This window comes from Osmia lignaria, chromosome 10 (assembly GCF_051020975.1).
Source record: "Osmia lignaria lignaria isolate PbOS001 chromosome 10, iyOsmLign1, whole genome shotgun sequence".
NCBI classification, from domain to species: Eukaryota; Metazoa; Arthropoda; class Insecta; order Hymenoptera; family Megachilidae; genus Osmia; species Osmia lignaria.
The window spans coordinates 11261588-11274715 of NC_135041.1; the positions used below are offsets into that span (position 1 = coordinate 11261588).

At 33.3% G+C, this 13128-nt stretch overlaps 1 protein-coding gene across 6 annotated transcripts in view; it reads right to left on the bottom strand.

Moving 5' to 3' along the window:
• The window catches only part of SLO2 (slowpoke 2), a 141180-nt gene that overhangs the window by 16697 nt on the left and 111355 nt on the right, over positions 1-13128 (bottom strand). For 5 of the 6 annotated variants that reach the window (XM_076690735.1, XM_076690733.1, XM_076690732.1 and 2 more), the window contains 11 exons: positions 11339-11422; positions 11165-11259; positions 5616-5799; positions 4269-4433; positions 3910-4130; positions 3131-3328; positions 2831-3057; positions 2240-2527; positions 2012-2164; positions 558-719; positions 318-471 (listed from right to left, as the gene is read on the bottom strand). In XM_076690735.1, the coding sequence (XP_076546850.1) occupies positions 318-471; positions 558-719; positions 2012-2164; positions 2240-2527; positions 2831-3057; positions 3131-3328; positions 3910-4130; positions 4269-4433; positions 5616-5799; positions 11165-11259; positions 11339-11422 (1931 nt within the window). The remainder of the gene's footprint in view (positions 1-317; positions 472-557; positions 720-2011; positions 2165-2239; positions 2528-2830; positions 3058-3130; positions 3329-3909; positions 4131-4268; positions 4434-5615; positions 5800-11164; positions 11260-11338; positions 11423-13128) is intronic. The other variant, XM_076690734.1, reaches the window with a different exon arrangement.

Genomic DNA, 13128 nt, shown 5'->3' on the forward strand with positions numbered 1-13128 from the left:
TGTTTCAAGAATTTTTCTTGACTTTTCTAGGAAGACTTTAAAATTGCAAGCACTATTCAAATTAATTATCTATTATCATATTTGTGATCATTTTTACGGAAAATAATTACAAATAAAATAATCGAAAAGGAGTAGAACATTTATACCTACCCCCGTATCTAATAAATATATCTATGAATATTTATAGTAATCTAAATTCGATCATCCGTTTCTTCACGAGGATATTACATGTACTAAAAGACGTTGTACCTTCAATCCTTGCGATCTTAAACGTAATACCATGACAGAGATGATAAAAATGAATAAATTATACTCACGCTATTTTTTCACTGGGCGATCTCCATGGAACATCGTCGTCCATTTCATCCTCAGACTCGTCAGCTTCGTGATCCAAGGACTCTTGACCAGGAAGATTCAAGGCTGAGCTCGTCAACATGTCTGGCACAGGTAGGATACTTGGTCTTCTACTTCCTGTAAAAATTCAATTTCGAAACTTTGCGTGAAATGTTTATAGAGAAATATTTTTCGATCACTCTGTATAGAGTATTTTAATTTACCCCTTCTTTGAGTAAGAATTTCAGGGCTGAGCAAATTTGGATTTGGATCCATGGATCTAGGAACGTCCAAATGATTTCCCGTGATCGGTGTCTGTGGCGTAGATCCTCCATCTTTCAAACACTGCCTCGACTCGTCGAATCCTCCAGGATCTAAATACGTGGCTATAAAAGTAGATATTTGCTATGAAAAATTTTATGTATGATTTATTGAAACGAAAGAATATCAAATTAATAATAGGAAAATTAGGAAACGTCTTTCCATTGAATCTTGAAGACATTAATTTGCATACAAAATAGTAGAGTATTAACACGTTCAATGTCACAGTGAAAATGTAAAAAATTATTTAGATTACAATAATTCTCTTTTGTTATTTACTTTCTACATCCTACGTTACGAAATTAATATAATATTACTTATACATAGAAGTTTCTTGTGGTCTGGGTCATATATGATCGCTACGACATTCAACGTATTAAAATTGATGAAACAGTAATGAGTTTGTTAATGGGTTCTATAATAAGTTTGTAAGTTTCATAAGCAAATTTGTTCAATGTTTTGATGTGGTGATATGGTGCTGCAGGATTAACTAACATATTCTAATTTTATGAATATAATTATGGAAAGTTCTAAATTCTAATAATAATGAGTGCAAAGTAAAAGTAATTTTACTTGTATTCGTGTCAGATCATTGTAAGTGGAGATCTCTCCCGCTTAGAATTTCGGAAGCTGTATGGTGTATGTACTATCTTACCCCGTCTATTAATACAAGTGGTACTTAAAAAAAAAATAAATAAATAAAATTTTTGTACATATATTTCAATAAGATTTTAATTCTCCTTTTTTTTGGAAGGTGGGAACTTTCATAGCTCGATTGCTTTGACAAAAGCAAACATTAAAAGCACGAATATTTTGTACCAATAATAAACAATTATAGTAATGAAAAAAGAAACTGAATTTTTATGTTAGATTAAGAAGCCACATTGAAGCATATTCTTTAATCTTTTCCCTGTTATTTATGTAAGTAATAAGATAATTAATATTAAAAAGACTAGATCAAATATCAATTATTATTTTTTAAAAAGTTGGGTGCATAAAGCAATTGCTGTACATTTGTGCATTATAATCTACTGCATGCGAAATAGCAAATCAAACATAAAAATATTAATACACTTATCAACAATTAGTATCAGTTACAGTTAGTCATAAAACCGAAGTTTATTAGTAAATTTTAGAACATATTAATTATAGGCAATAAATTGGAGTCCCGTTCTCAAAATGTTAATTAAACTCAATAAAATTTGTATTAAAAAGTAATTTAATGAAAAGTCTCTGCATTAATTCAAAAACAGAAATTTTTTTAGTAAATGGATTCTCTAATGAACCTTAAAGAAAATAAGTATAATAACATATAGAATGAGGAAAAAAGATAGGAGCAAGCGCATGCGACACTCACGGTGGACATCGGATGCGAGTATGTTGTGGTGTTCGAGTGGTGTGGGCGTGCTAGGGAGGACCTGCAAAATAACCTGTGGGGCCCTGTGTGCCGGTGTACCATGTACGCTCTGTCCACGGGGCCCCGTGCAGGTCGTCTCCTGCCTGCAGCAAGCTGTTTCGTTCAGAGCATTGTTACAACTGTTGAAATAACGATGGTGCTATTTGGCACCGGATTTGTGTGCAGTACCGTTTCCATCACCACCGGCGATCGTGCAGCTGGTCGAAATTGTGGTGGTCGTCGTTGTCGTCCCAGCCCCTGATCCAGAGTTCATAGTGGTGGTGGTGTTGTTGGTGGTGGTGTTGCTCGCGGAACTACTATTCGCGTTCCCTACACCATCAGTTTTCGTCTCGACGACCACCTGGGTCCCTTCTACGGCTACATTTTGATTGTTCGCCACTACGAACGCCGAGTTTTCCTCCTTCGTGATGCTCATGTAGTAACAGATGTCCGTTTTCTTCATTATGTGGCGCGGACCTTAGAGAGGGACCACGCGGATTAAATACATAGTTTAATTCATGAATTCTCAGAGATCAAAAATATATTTACGAGTCAATATTTATTTATAACACAGTCATTATAACAAAGACTGTAAGTATTTTTTTAAAGTAAATATCTAATGAAAAGAAGAACTCATGATCACGAGAAGCTGTAAGTATTTTAAAGTTTAAAAAATGAAATTTTCAATAAAATTTATATTGTCCCTATATTGTCATCCAATGGTCAATTTTCCATATGGCACCTTAAAAAATTAATATGAAAGTGACATCGTAGAATTACCAGGATTTAGAAGAATGCTATCTTCGTAAAATTCCGGAAGTTCCGCAGGTTTCACAGCGACCAGCGCAACCCCGTATTTACGATGACTGTGAAATGATGCGTAAGTGAAGGATTTGCCCTCGTATTCGCCAAAAAATCGAGAATCACCGAGTATGATGTGATAAATCTCGTTGCCTGAGCATTTACCATAAAGCCTATGCCATTCTTCTTGAGACTGTTGGCCCTCTCTGAGAAAAGTGCAAGCAGATAAAGCGCAACATTATTTCTGTTCCAAAATTTTCAAACTTTCTGCTGACTTACTGTCCCCTGGAAGTGTGCAACAAAAGAGTAACTAATGTCGAGGCACCAGGACACGTGCAATTGTTCGCCAACAGGGCGTATTTGAACTCATCTTCGCAAACCACGTGTTCCGCGAACTTTACGTGAAGTTTGTTCTCCGGACGGAAAATTTGAACGTACTGAGGAACATTTGGTGCAAAATCCTTCACTGCCCACGACCTGAAAGCAATTATAACTATATTGTTACCTTGTTAACTCTTTAAGTGCTGCAAACGTGCTTTCACACCTAAAATTTGGAATACCTTAAAAATTGTTGATGCAATTAATAAAATAAATTATCCAAGTTCGATTCATACGCGTACGTAATAGTTTCGTGTCATAAAATTGTAAATAAATTGCTATGAAACTTAATCCATTTATCTAAATTAATTACACACTGTACAATCAATTTTCCCAATGCCAAATTACTTAGGGGTGTGCGGGTACCAGAAATTTCGGACTCGGGTTGGGTTTGGTCAGGTAAAATAAAACAGGTTTGGGCGGGTACCCGAGACATACGAACACTCGGGTAACCCGACACAATCAGGCCTGTTCGAAAAAAGTTGGACGAGTTCGAACGAGTTGATAATCGAGACAATCAAATAGAAAAAAAATTAATCTATCAATACACCTAATGAAAATAATTTCGTCAAAATAATCCATTCCATTTATCAAACAATTTAACACCGAAAAGGTTCATAAATTCAGGGTATTATTTTCGATAACATTTATAATCCTGTGAGTAATCTTTAAAAGCTGACCTGAGTATCGTGTGTTCATCAGCAGCTGTTTTATCAGCATAATTCCTCGCAGCAAGGATGAAGCAGGCTTCAGCCTCGTTCATTCTCGCCCTGGTTAGATCGCTGTCTTTCAAACATGATCCTTGAATATAAATTACCCTTTGCGCCCAAATGGGTACCTGTAGAATCATTCTCATGGTGGTATCCAACTCCATGGGCGATAACAGCACCACGTAGTAGTCCTAGATACAATAATAAAATACGCGAACATCCCTATGATGTTCAGACATCGACGAAATTTTAAAGGGATTTTAAAGTGATGGATGACGAGATACCGATAAAGGATATTAAGGTGATAATTGAACAATCGAATTTCTCACCTGCAGTAATGGATGGGCATAAAATTCGTTTAGAAAATCCATGATGGTGTCGGCTTGTAGCGTTGTGCTACAGACCACCACGTGTTTCTCACTCTGTGCTCTATGGGACGAATACGAGCCACCTAACTTTTGTCTTTCCATCCATGTGAAAGCTAGTTGTTCGAACTATTGAAATATAATAAATCATACGACTGTTTAGGTATTTGGTTTTATTAATAGACTGTAGACGTTTATGCAAAAAATTGAAATTAATAATTAACAGTAATAGAGGGTTTCGTATTATCTTTATTTTTAACATGTATGTATTTCGCATCATTTGAATATATTTTGCATATTCTAACACATTATACTTGCATAAACATCACGGTAAAAAAGTTTAATTTAATATTTTTTAACATAATAAATAGAAAATTTTATAACCCTTTCCTCCGCACGAAAAACGGGGTCTGGGTCTATAACCCCCCTTGAATCTCCCCTTAATGCGGCATTGTATAGACTATGATGTTGATCAAGAATTTTTTGTAACCTATTGGTACATGTAAATAATTACACTTCATGCAATTAATCGATATAGTTATATTTTCTATTTTGATTTTAATGAATAATTCTTCAGAGTCAGATTCCGGATCCTCATAGAATATGTTCTAAGGATTTACTGTTTATCGGAATATCTCCTGTATCACGTGCCATTGATAGATTTGACAGATCAATGGAACGATAATTACAGTTACCACAATCCCTGTCGACAGACGTCTTCCCTTTGACACTATCTCCTGTCATTAGGCAATGATCGTGGTCAACAATCACAATAGCGTATTTGGGTTAAATTCTGCTACTGAGAGACTTAATGTGTTTGTTACCAGGGCATGCTAATTAGATATGTATTTAGATACATGTACAATCAAAGAACAGAGTTTCATACGCAGTATACTAATTAAGTTTTGTTCATTGTTTATAATATTTATCAAATTTTTGGAAGTGTCTTTAAGTTCGTGGTGATTATTATGACAAACACCTTGTACAATAAAGTATTTTTTTAAATATAAATTTGCTTTAGACAATAAGAAATACGAATGTCCTTACTCCCTTAGGGTGGGCTTGGCCCCCCAAAAAATGTAGATTAGCCCCCTCAGCATCCTAAGATTTTTAAATTCTACAATTTTTAGATTTCAAAATTCCAGAATTCTAGAATTTCCAAATTAAACTTTGGATCTACAAAATGTCAGAATTTCAGAGTTAGAAAATTTCCAAATTTCTATGGGACCTGATCCACCCCAGAAAAAAATCCTAGTTATGCCAATGTTTATTCCTTTCTAATTTAATAAGAAATTTTGTCTGGTCACCTACCTGAGTTGGTAGAACAATAAGAGCAACGCAGATCATGATAACCATGTAGAGTTGCGAGGGCCAAATGTCAGGTACAAAGTCCCCATAGCCAACCGTAGAAAACGTGACCACAACGTAGTATGTGCTTTGGAACAGATTCAGATGCCTGTGCCCTGCTCTCTGGAAGTGCTGGATCCCGCATACGCTGGAACATAAGTTAAAAAAAAAATGCATTTTTATATTTACATCGAATTTATATTTGCCTAGCTTGTTGCACTCTGTTTCCTGAAACGTTTACCACTTATCTTACACAATTCTATTATCTTATTTTTATAAAACGAAAATAATGATATGTCAAATGAATCTTTTGAGTAATAAAAATTCACCTAAACGAAAGGTACGAAATTCTATTCTTGTTATTAACAAGAATTTTCAGAGCTGCTAGCTTGTAAATTTGGCGGAGCGTTTTTATTCGATGCCCGCGTATCGGCAACAAGTCGAACGAATTGACGAAAAAAGAACCGAATAGCGTGAGATGGAGAGCGATATTGCTTTTTTAATTGGATACTTTTTGTTTCACGATCGACTGCTTCGACACGTATTAAAAAAGCATACATCTCTCGTGTTTTTTTTTTTCAAAATCGTATTTACCTTCGCTATCATTGTTGGGATTTCAGTGATAGCTATATTATAAGTTAGATAGCGCTAATTTATATTATACGACGATGCTGCAGTGACGCATACATACAGTACGACATGCTATAATTATAATTATAATTATTCAGAACACGATTATTTCATTTTCAAATTTAAACTTTTCACTAAGTAGCTTATAAAATTTATTAAAATATTAATACTACCCGCATATTGGTAGAATTTATTAAGTTTTCTATTTTTCAATTATTACCTAAATTATATTAAATGTGTTTAATTTGAATTTAATTTTTTAATTTTTACGAGCTAATTAAAATACTTTGATGGCCGTATATTTTATTAAATATGTTTGGGAGCTTTTATAACATAAATTACAAAAGTTTTAGTTTTCAAATAACAATTTTTATCTATAATTGTTATAGATATTCTTGTTCATTAGCTATTATAAAATAAAGAATTAAAAACTGCTGGTATGAAAAATTAATTCTATTTGCATCAAGGTACGCGACATTACGAGATGAAATTGAAAATGTTATTTCAACGAGATCAACGATTTATTTAGAAAGGAAGCTTTCAAGGGATTAAGCGAGCGCGTATTTCTTTTCTTCCTAATTAGTCGTAAAACGATTCCTTTGATTTATACCCGGCGACATTTTGCTAGAAAATCTGTGAAATTTTATGAGAAATACGCACTTCAGCTTACGATTTAATTTCAGATTCTGATTAATATCTTCATCCAGTTTACCATGATAAAATGAATGATAAAATAATTCACTTACTTAATTTTTATTTAAGCGTCAACGAATGTGAGTTGATATTATTAATTATAAAATTAATTTTTTCAATTGCTGTTATTTTAACTAAAGAGATGTGTGCAATATATATTTAATGTTTTCAATATCTTTCATTTTTTAAATAAAATTAAAAGGCGTAAATGAACCTTGATACCAAAGTTAATTAATCATTAGGCAGTAAATAGAGCTAAAATTACTCTTTGAATTCTTAAATAAATTAGTATTTTACATCATGTTAATATACATATAATAATCAGAAAATATTTGATTTAATTAAATTGACATTAAATTATGTTGCTTATTCTACTTTTATATTCTCATAAATACGAATAAAGTACATAGTTCCGCTATAAAGCGTTATCAATATTGATTGTACAAGAACGTTGCTTGTACTGTGTTTCACGTCTAGAATACGTAGATTACAACAACTCCCGTTTGCTGTAAACCCTGCAAGTAATCGTTGTAAATAAGCGTGTCTGTTAACTATACATCTTGAAGCCTGACAAGCCATTCGTAAACTGGACGTTTAGTGACTTTCTCGGTGACAATGCAATAGATAACGTTTAGTCTACGACTGTAACTGGTCCAGGAGATAATAAATATCGTTCATTATGTGTTACATGTTGCATTTTCAATTTTGCATCATTTTATCATTTTTTAAAGGGAGGGGAAGAATTTTGAATTTTGTGAAAAGATATAAGTTCGATGACTACTTTATGCTGTACAGAACCAAGCATAGTAGACTTCCTGAGGAAAAATGGTGCCCCTCTCCCTCGTAGGGTTCCTGGGGTTCCGGGGGCTCTGACCCTAACTGTAAGCTTCCTCTTCCTCTGTCGCCGCCTTTCCCCTTAGGGATTCACGAATAAAATGACAATAGGGGGGAGGAGATCCCATATAATATAGATCCCTGGCCTAGTAAAATTAATAATTAAAAATTATATTATTCTTTCTAAATTACTTTTAATACTAATATTGTTAAGATTTTACAAATTCCTACTTCCCCTATAACGCCAACTTCGCACGATTGGGTCAGCAGCTCATTTTTTATTCAAAGTGCAATAAAATGGCGATAAAAACTTTTATAGTATTATTATAGTAATACATGTAAAGTATTATTTTAATCTGTCCATTTTGCATATTTAACCGATTGTGAATAATTTTTAACAGTTTATATAATTTTTATATGATTTGATATGCTACAATTGCATAAACTTCTGCTGTCTAATTATAACTAAATATTAGTTGAATGGATCAGTTAACTGTTATAATTAATACTACTTATTTCCTCGTTGACATTTGCAATTTTTACGCTTAACCCTTTACACCATTATTTTGTACCTTATTTTTACTCTATCAAATATTAGTACTTCTTTTCTCAACCAATATCCTAATTTCTGATTTCAGCTTTCATGGCAAGAAAGGCTAGTTTGAACGAATTAATAGGAGGGTAACATCGACAGCGAGTAAGTGCACTTTCTACCCCGTTTGGTTGGCCCGTTTGAGAAACGACTTCCGAATAATTTGAAGATCGACCAGGAGATAGGCGACATCCGGTCACCCTTGTCGCCACTCTGTTCACGGCGACAAGGGCAAGCTTACAAGTACGCCGTTCTAGAATTACACGGTAAATAATGAATCACGTGCGATCGATGGTGATACCAATCCATCTGCACGAACTGCCACGATTACTTATTAACATCTGTCCCACATTGCATCTGGGTCAATCAGCCGAGTTTCACGCTTTTGTCGAGTGATCGTGATCTCTGTCCCAGACACGGAACAATATCGTCGTTCGAATAAGAACAATTCGCGTGGGCGTTGAATTGTGATGAGAAAAGTGCGGGTAACGACCAATGTTTCTTTGTTAACGAAACTTTCCCTCCGTCTTTATCGAAAGGCCACGGGAACTTTTTAAAACGAGTTGTTAGCCGAGTTGGAGAGATACGTGGTTCACGTGAACCTATGAAAATGTCACGTTCGAGCGGCATTTCCGCGCGGAAAATTGGATTAATATAGCGACCGTCCTACACCCTTTTGGTGACTGTACCAACGTTCGCTCCAGAATTCAAAGCTTCAACCCTCGGACGACCTGGCGGGGTCAATCGTGACCCATACATACGAAATTTATACAAAAGTGCATTCAGTATAAATTATACACTTGAATTTTCAGAAGAAAAATTTTCATATGTTGAGAAAATAATACAAAATTTAGAAAATGAAAATGAAGATGAATTTAACCCTTGATTACAAATTTTTCACTTTTAGAATGTTTCGTTATTATATCAGACCAAAAAAGCATCAACTTTTAAAATTTCATTTCAATTAAAACTCTTATGAAAACTTGGGGTTCAAAACTACTCCGCAGGTAACTGGAGTGCAAAACTACCCTCAAAGTTCGCCAGTGTAGTTGAGGGTTAAAATTTCATTTAAAGTCCAAATATTTTTCAAAGGAAAAAGGTATGGTTACAGCGGCGTTTAAAATTTTCCTTGTTTCTTCACATTTTTAATTACAACCCTCCAATGGTAACCCTTGCGTGTTTCACCCCCATGACACAATCAACATGTTAATAAGCTACGCCATGGTACGGATATATCTTGGTTTCGATGAATAATTTTGTAATTTCAGGGAACACCATGTTCGATCGAATGCAACATGTAACCTGTCGAACGAATAATAGATCGCGTAATGAGGTTCGGTAGAAATTGCCTTTCGTTTGCAGAAGAGTAATTACGTGCGCGTAATATTTTGCGTCTTGATCAAGGTAAACGAAGTTTCTTTTGTGCGTTGTGTGAACAAATATTTGTTTCGAGTGCAAATAAATGGAAATTGGTTCCGTGTTGCATAAAATATTAATTATGATTAAACGAGTAATATTCCCTAAACGAAAACAAAAATTTTGAATACCATCATTTATTATTTTTCTTTGATTAATCTTGAAGAGTGGAGCCTGGATCAATGGTGATCCAATCTTACAAAACCTGTACAAAGATATAGGATGTATAATTTTTAAGAAAACAGTGTCAAATTCAGAAAATAAAAATAATATGAAATAGAAAATTAAATTAAAATTGGGGCTCTCTCCATGGTCCGCCGTCCGATAGTTAAGTTGTAAATATACCCACTGTATCAAAAATTATTCATATACTAGAAACACCAGCTTGACACGCTTTTATTTCATACACATATTGATTGTTTGCGATTTTTCATTTAACTGTATCATTATTACAAACTTCGTTCTATGAATAGAAAAAAAAAACGATCGAGTAATAAAGAGGTTGGACGTGAACTACTTACAGTTGCAGTTGAAATTGTATTTTTAGCGTTTATGTTCGGTCGATCGCGTTTGCAGCACAGTTATTCTCTTTCCAAGAAAATCTTGCTTTATTAAATAAGAAGAGAATTCCGAAAACAGGATTTCTGTTTAAGGGAATTCGTAACAGGAGATGGGTATTCCGATCAGATAACTTTTCTTGTTACTTGAATAATCTAACGCGACTTGTATGCTAATTCTGCAACCACCTCTCGGTTGTAAACTTGAATAACGGTCGGAGAACAAAGCTGGTAAGATCGTACATAAAAGTTTACTTGTAGGTGAACAGAATTTTAATTTGTTTGGTGGAAAATAGAAATTATTTGTATTGAAAATATTAGATGTTAAATAGTGTTATATTTTAATATTAAGTAGTAGATAGTAAATAGTATTTTCTTGAAAATTGTAGATTAGGATTAAAAATAGTTTCAGTGTAAAAAAATGTATTTAAAGAAATGAAAATTTTGTTAAACGCTAAGACATCATTAAGATCTTCCAATCTAAATAAGTAAATGAGCAAGTCGGCTAAATAGATTAATAAATTCTCGTGTTTGAATTAATCTTTCCTTCGAGACGAAAATCTATTAATTAAATAGGAGAAGAGAAAGAAAAGCATAACTGTTTAAATTCAAGGAAATATATGTGCAGTTTCTAGATGTAATTATTTTAATTAAGCTTTCTTGACACTTCTGTCTTTTGCTAGAAAATGTTTTAATTCAGCACGTTGTAAATTTCTATGACTTCACGTAATGAAATATAATTTCGGAATTGAAACGAGAATTTTAGAAAGTTAATTAGTGAAATGACTCACCTAGTAAAGACAAGGCACAGTAACGTAGCACTGAGGATCATCAATTGTTGACTTAAAGCTGATTGAGATTTCTGCATAGCTCTGTGTAGGTCATTCTGAAACAAATGTTAATAACAATTTAAATTATAACAAAACTAAAAATTTAAAAATAAGAAAGTGAAATTAATTACTTACGAACATATTCTCCAAGGAATGCTTTGCCAACCAGCAATTTAGGAACACCGGAATGAACAGATTTCGCATTGGTGGATAAAGTAACTGGAAACATAATATATCATCGATTAACAAAAGTATATTATTTTTATTACCGAAGGATAAAACAGATGATTTCTCATTATAACTCTCTGACGTATATTTTTCTTCGAAGATGATCTGTATATTTATGTCTCGTAGAATAAATGGTATATAAATTTAGGGGACTCCCTAGGACGTTGGCGAAGTGACACAAAACTAATGACACTAAGCCAATTAAATTTCGAAGCGTAACCCTCTGATAGTGTTAAATCCCATTTTCGTTCGGATTAAGGGTAATGTAGGGTAGACAAGGATCGATACACTGTTAGATCTTGTGTAATTTTTCGTAAATGTGGAACACACCATTTTCTTTTAAAGCACATCGAACCTGAAATTACTTACACTTAATTTAACCACAAGTGAAATAAATTTTCATCGATTCAGTAGCTATAAATTTAATGTTCAATTATTAATCACGAATTTCATCGAATATTGTATTTTACAATTATTATAATTGTATAAAAATATCTCGTAGTTTCTAAAAAAAGAAATTTTAAAGAAAAGAAACTGAAGAATAAGTACACGTTTGCTAAAGCATTGACTGTTACTACTTGCTCGCGCGGCAGGCAAACCATTGACTTATATCACTTACACTGAATCTTCAGTCTATATCAGCGCTCGTTTAACTCGTCGATTGCAATGATGGAAATATAATATTTAGCAAGGTGTAATTCGACAAAAATTATTAAACATTTTTTATATTTATTTTATAATTATTTGATTACTTTAATAATACTGATCATTGTTATCGTGTGCTAAAAAATGGTTAATCAATCTGACAATGTGTTTATGACACCGATGTAGTTTGTTATTTCCAAAGTATTAAAGACTTTTCGCAGTTAATTAGAATATATTGTGTATCGTAGTATTCAGTATGACATAGTCTGGAAAATTGGAATTCTATGCTTATATATCAATGGTCAACCAAATCGATGCAAAGCAACAAGTTCTTAATGCTTTCACCATGGTGCTTGTTAACAGAATGGGTTATACATTGTAGTTAATGGTTGGACAAAATAGAGTCCCATTGGAAGTATCTGATGTTGCGTGCCGGAGAAACGTAAAACTTGAAGATTTCTATCGTTAGCCGGTGAAATGGAATTCAGAAGGAATCAGAGGGTTGATACAATTCGTTTTATTGCCGGCAGCGAGCTACAAACGATCAGCAAATCTTTTCCTCCGTGTCCTTTATCAAACATCCCCTTAATGAACCGTTTTATGACTTCCGGCTCGACTCTTCGAACATGTAATAAACAAGTTATTTCCATTTTCTTCTCAGTTTATAACATAACATTATTACAATCGTATATGTGGCTTATATAAATAATATTAAGGGAGTGTTTCAATTAGAAAATATGAATAATAGATTATTATACAAAATTTATGTAGAGGAAAATAACAATTTCACAAACTACAAATTTTTTTTCATGACATGTAGATAGAAATTTTTAATAAACCATTATAATTCTGGATCGAAAAATAATATCAGGTTGAACACTAGAACTACCAAACTGCTCAAAATATCAGGTTTCAAGTTTCTTATTTTAAATTATAAAATTTATTAAAGTGTTTTCGTTGGCATACACGTTATTTTTCTATTTCATTTTCAATTTAAAATTCAGTAGTTCTACTGTTAATATTCATTTCATTATTAATATTTTTTGGTGGTA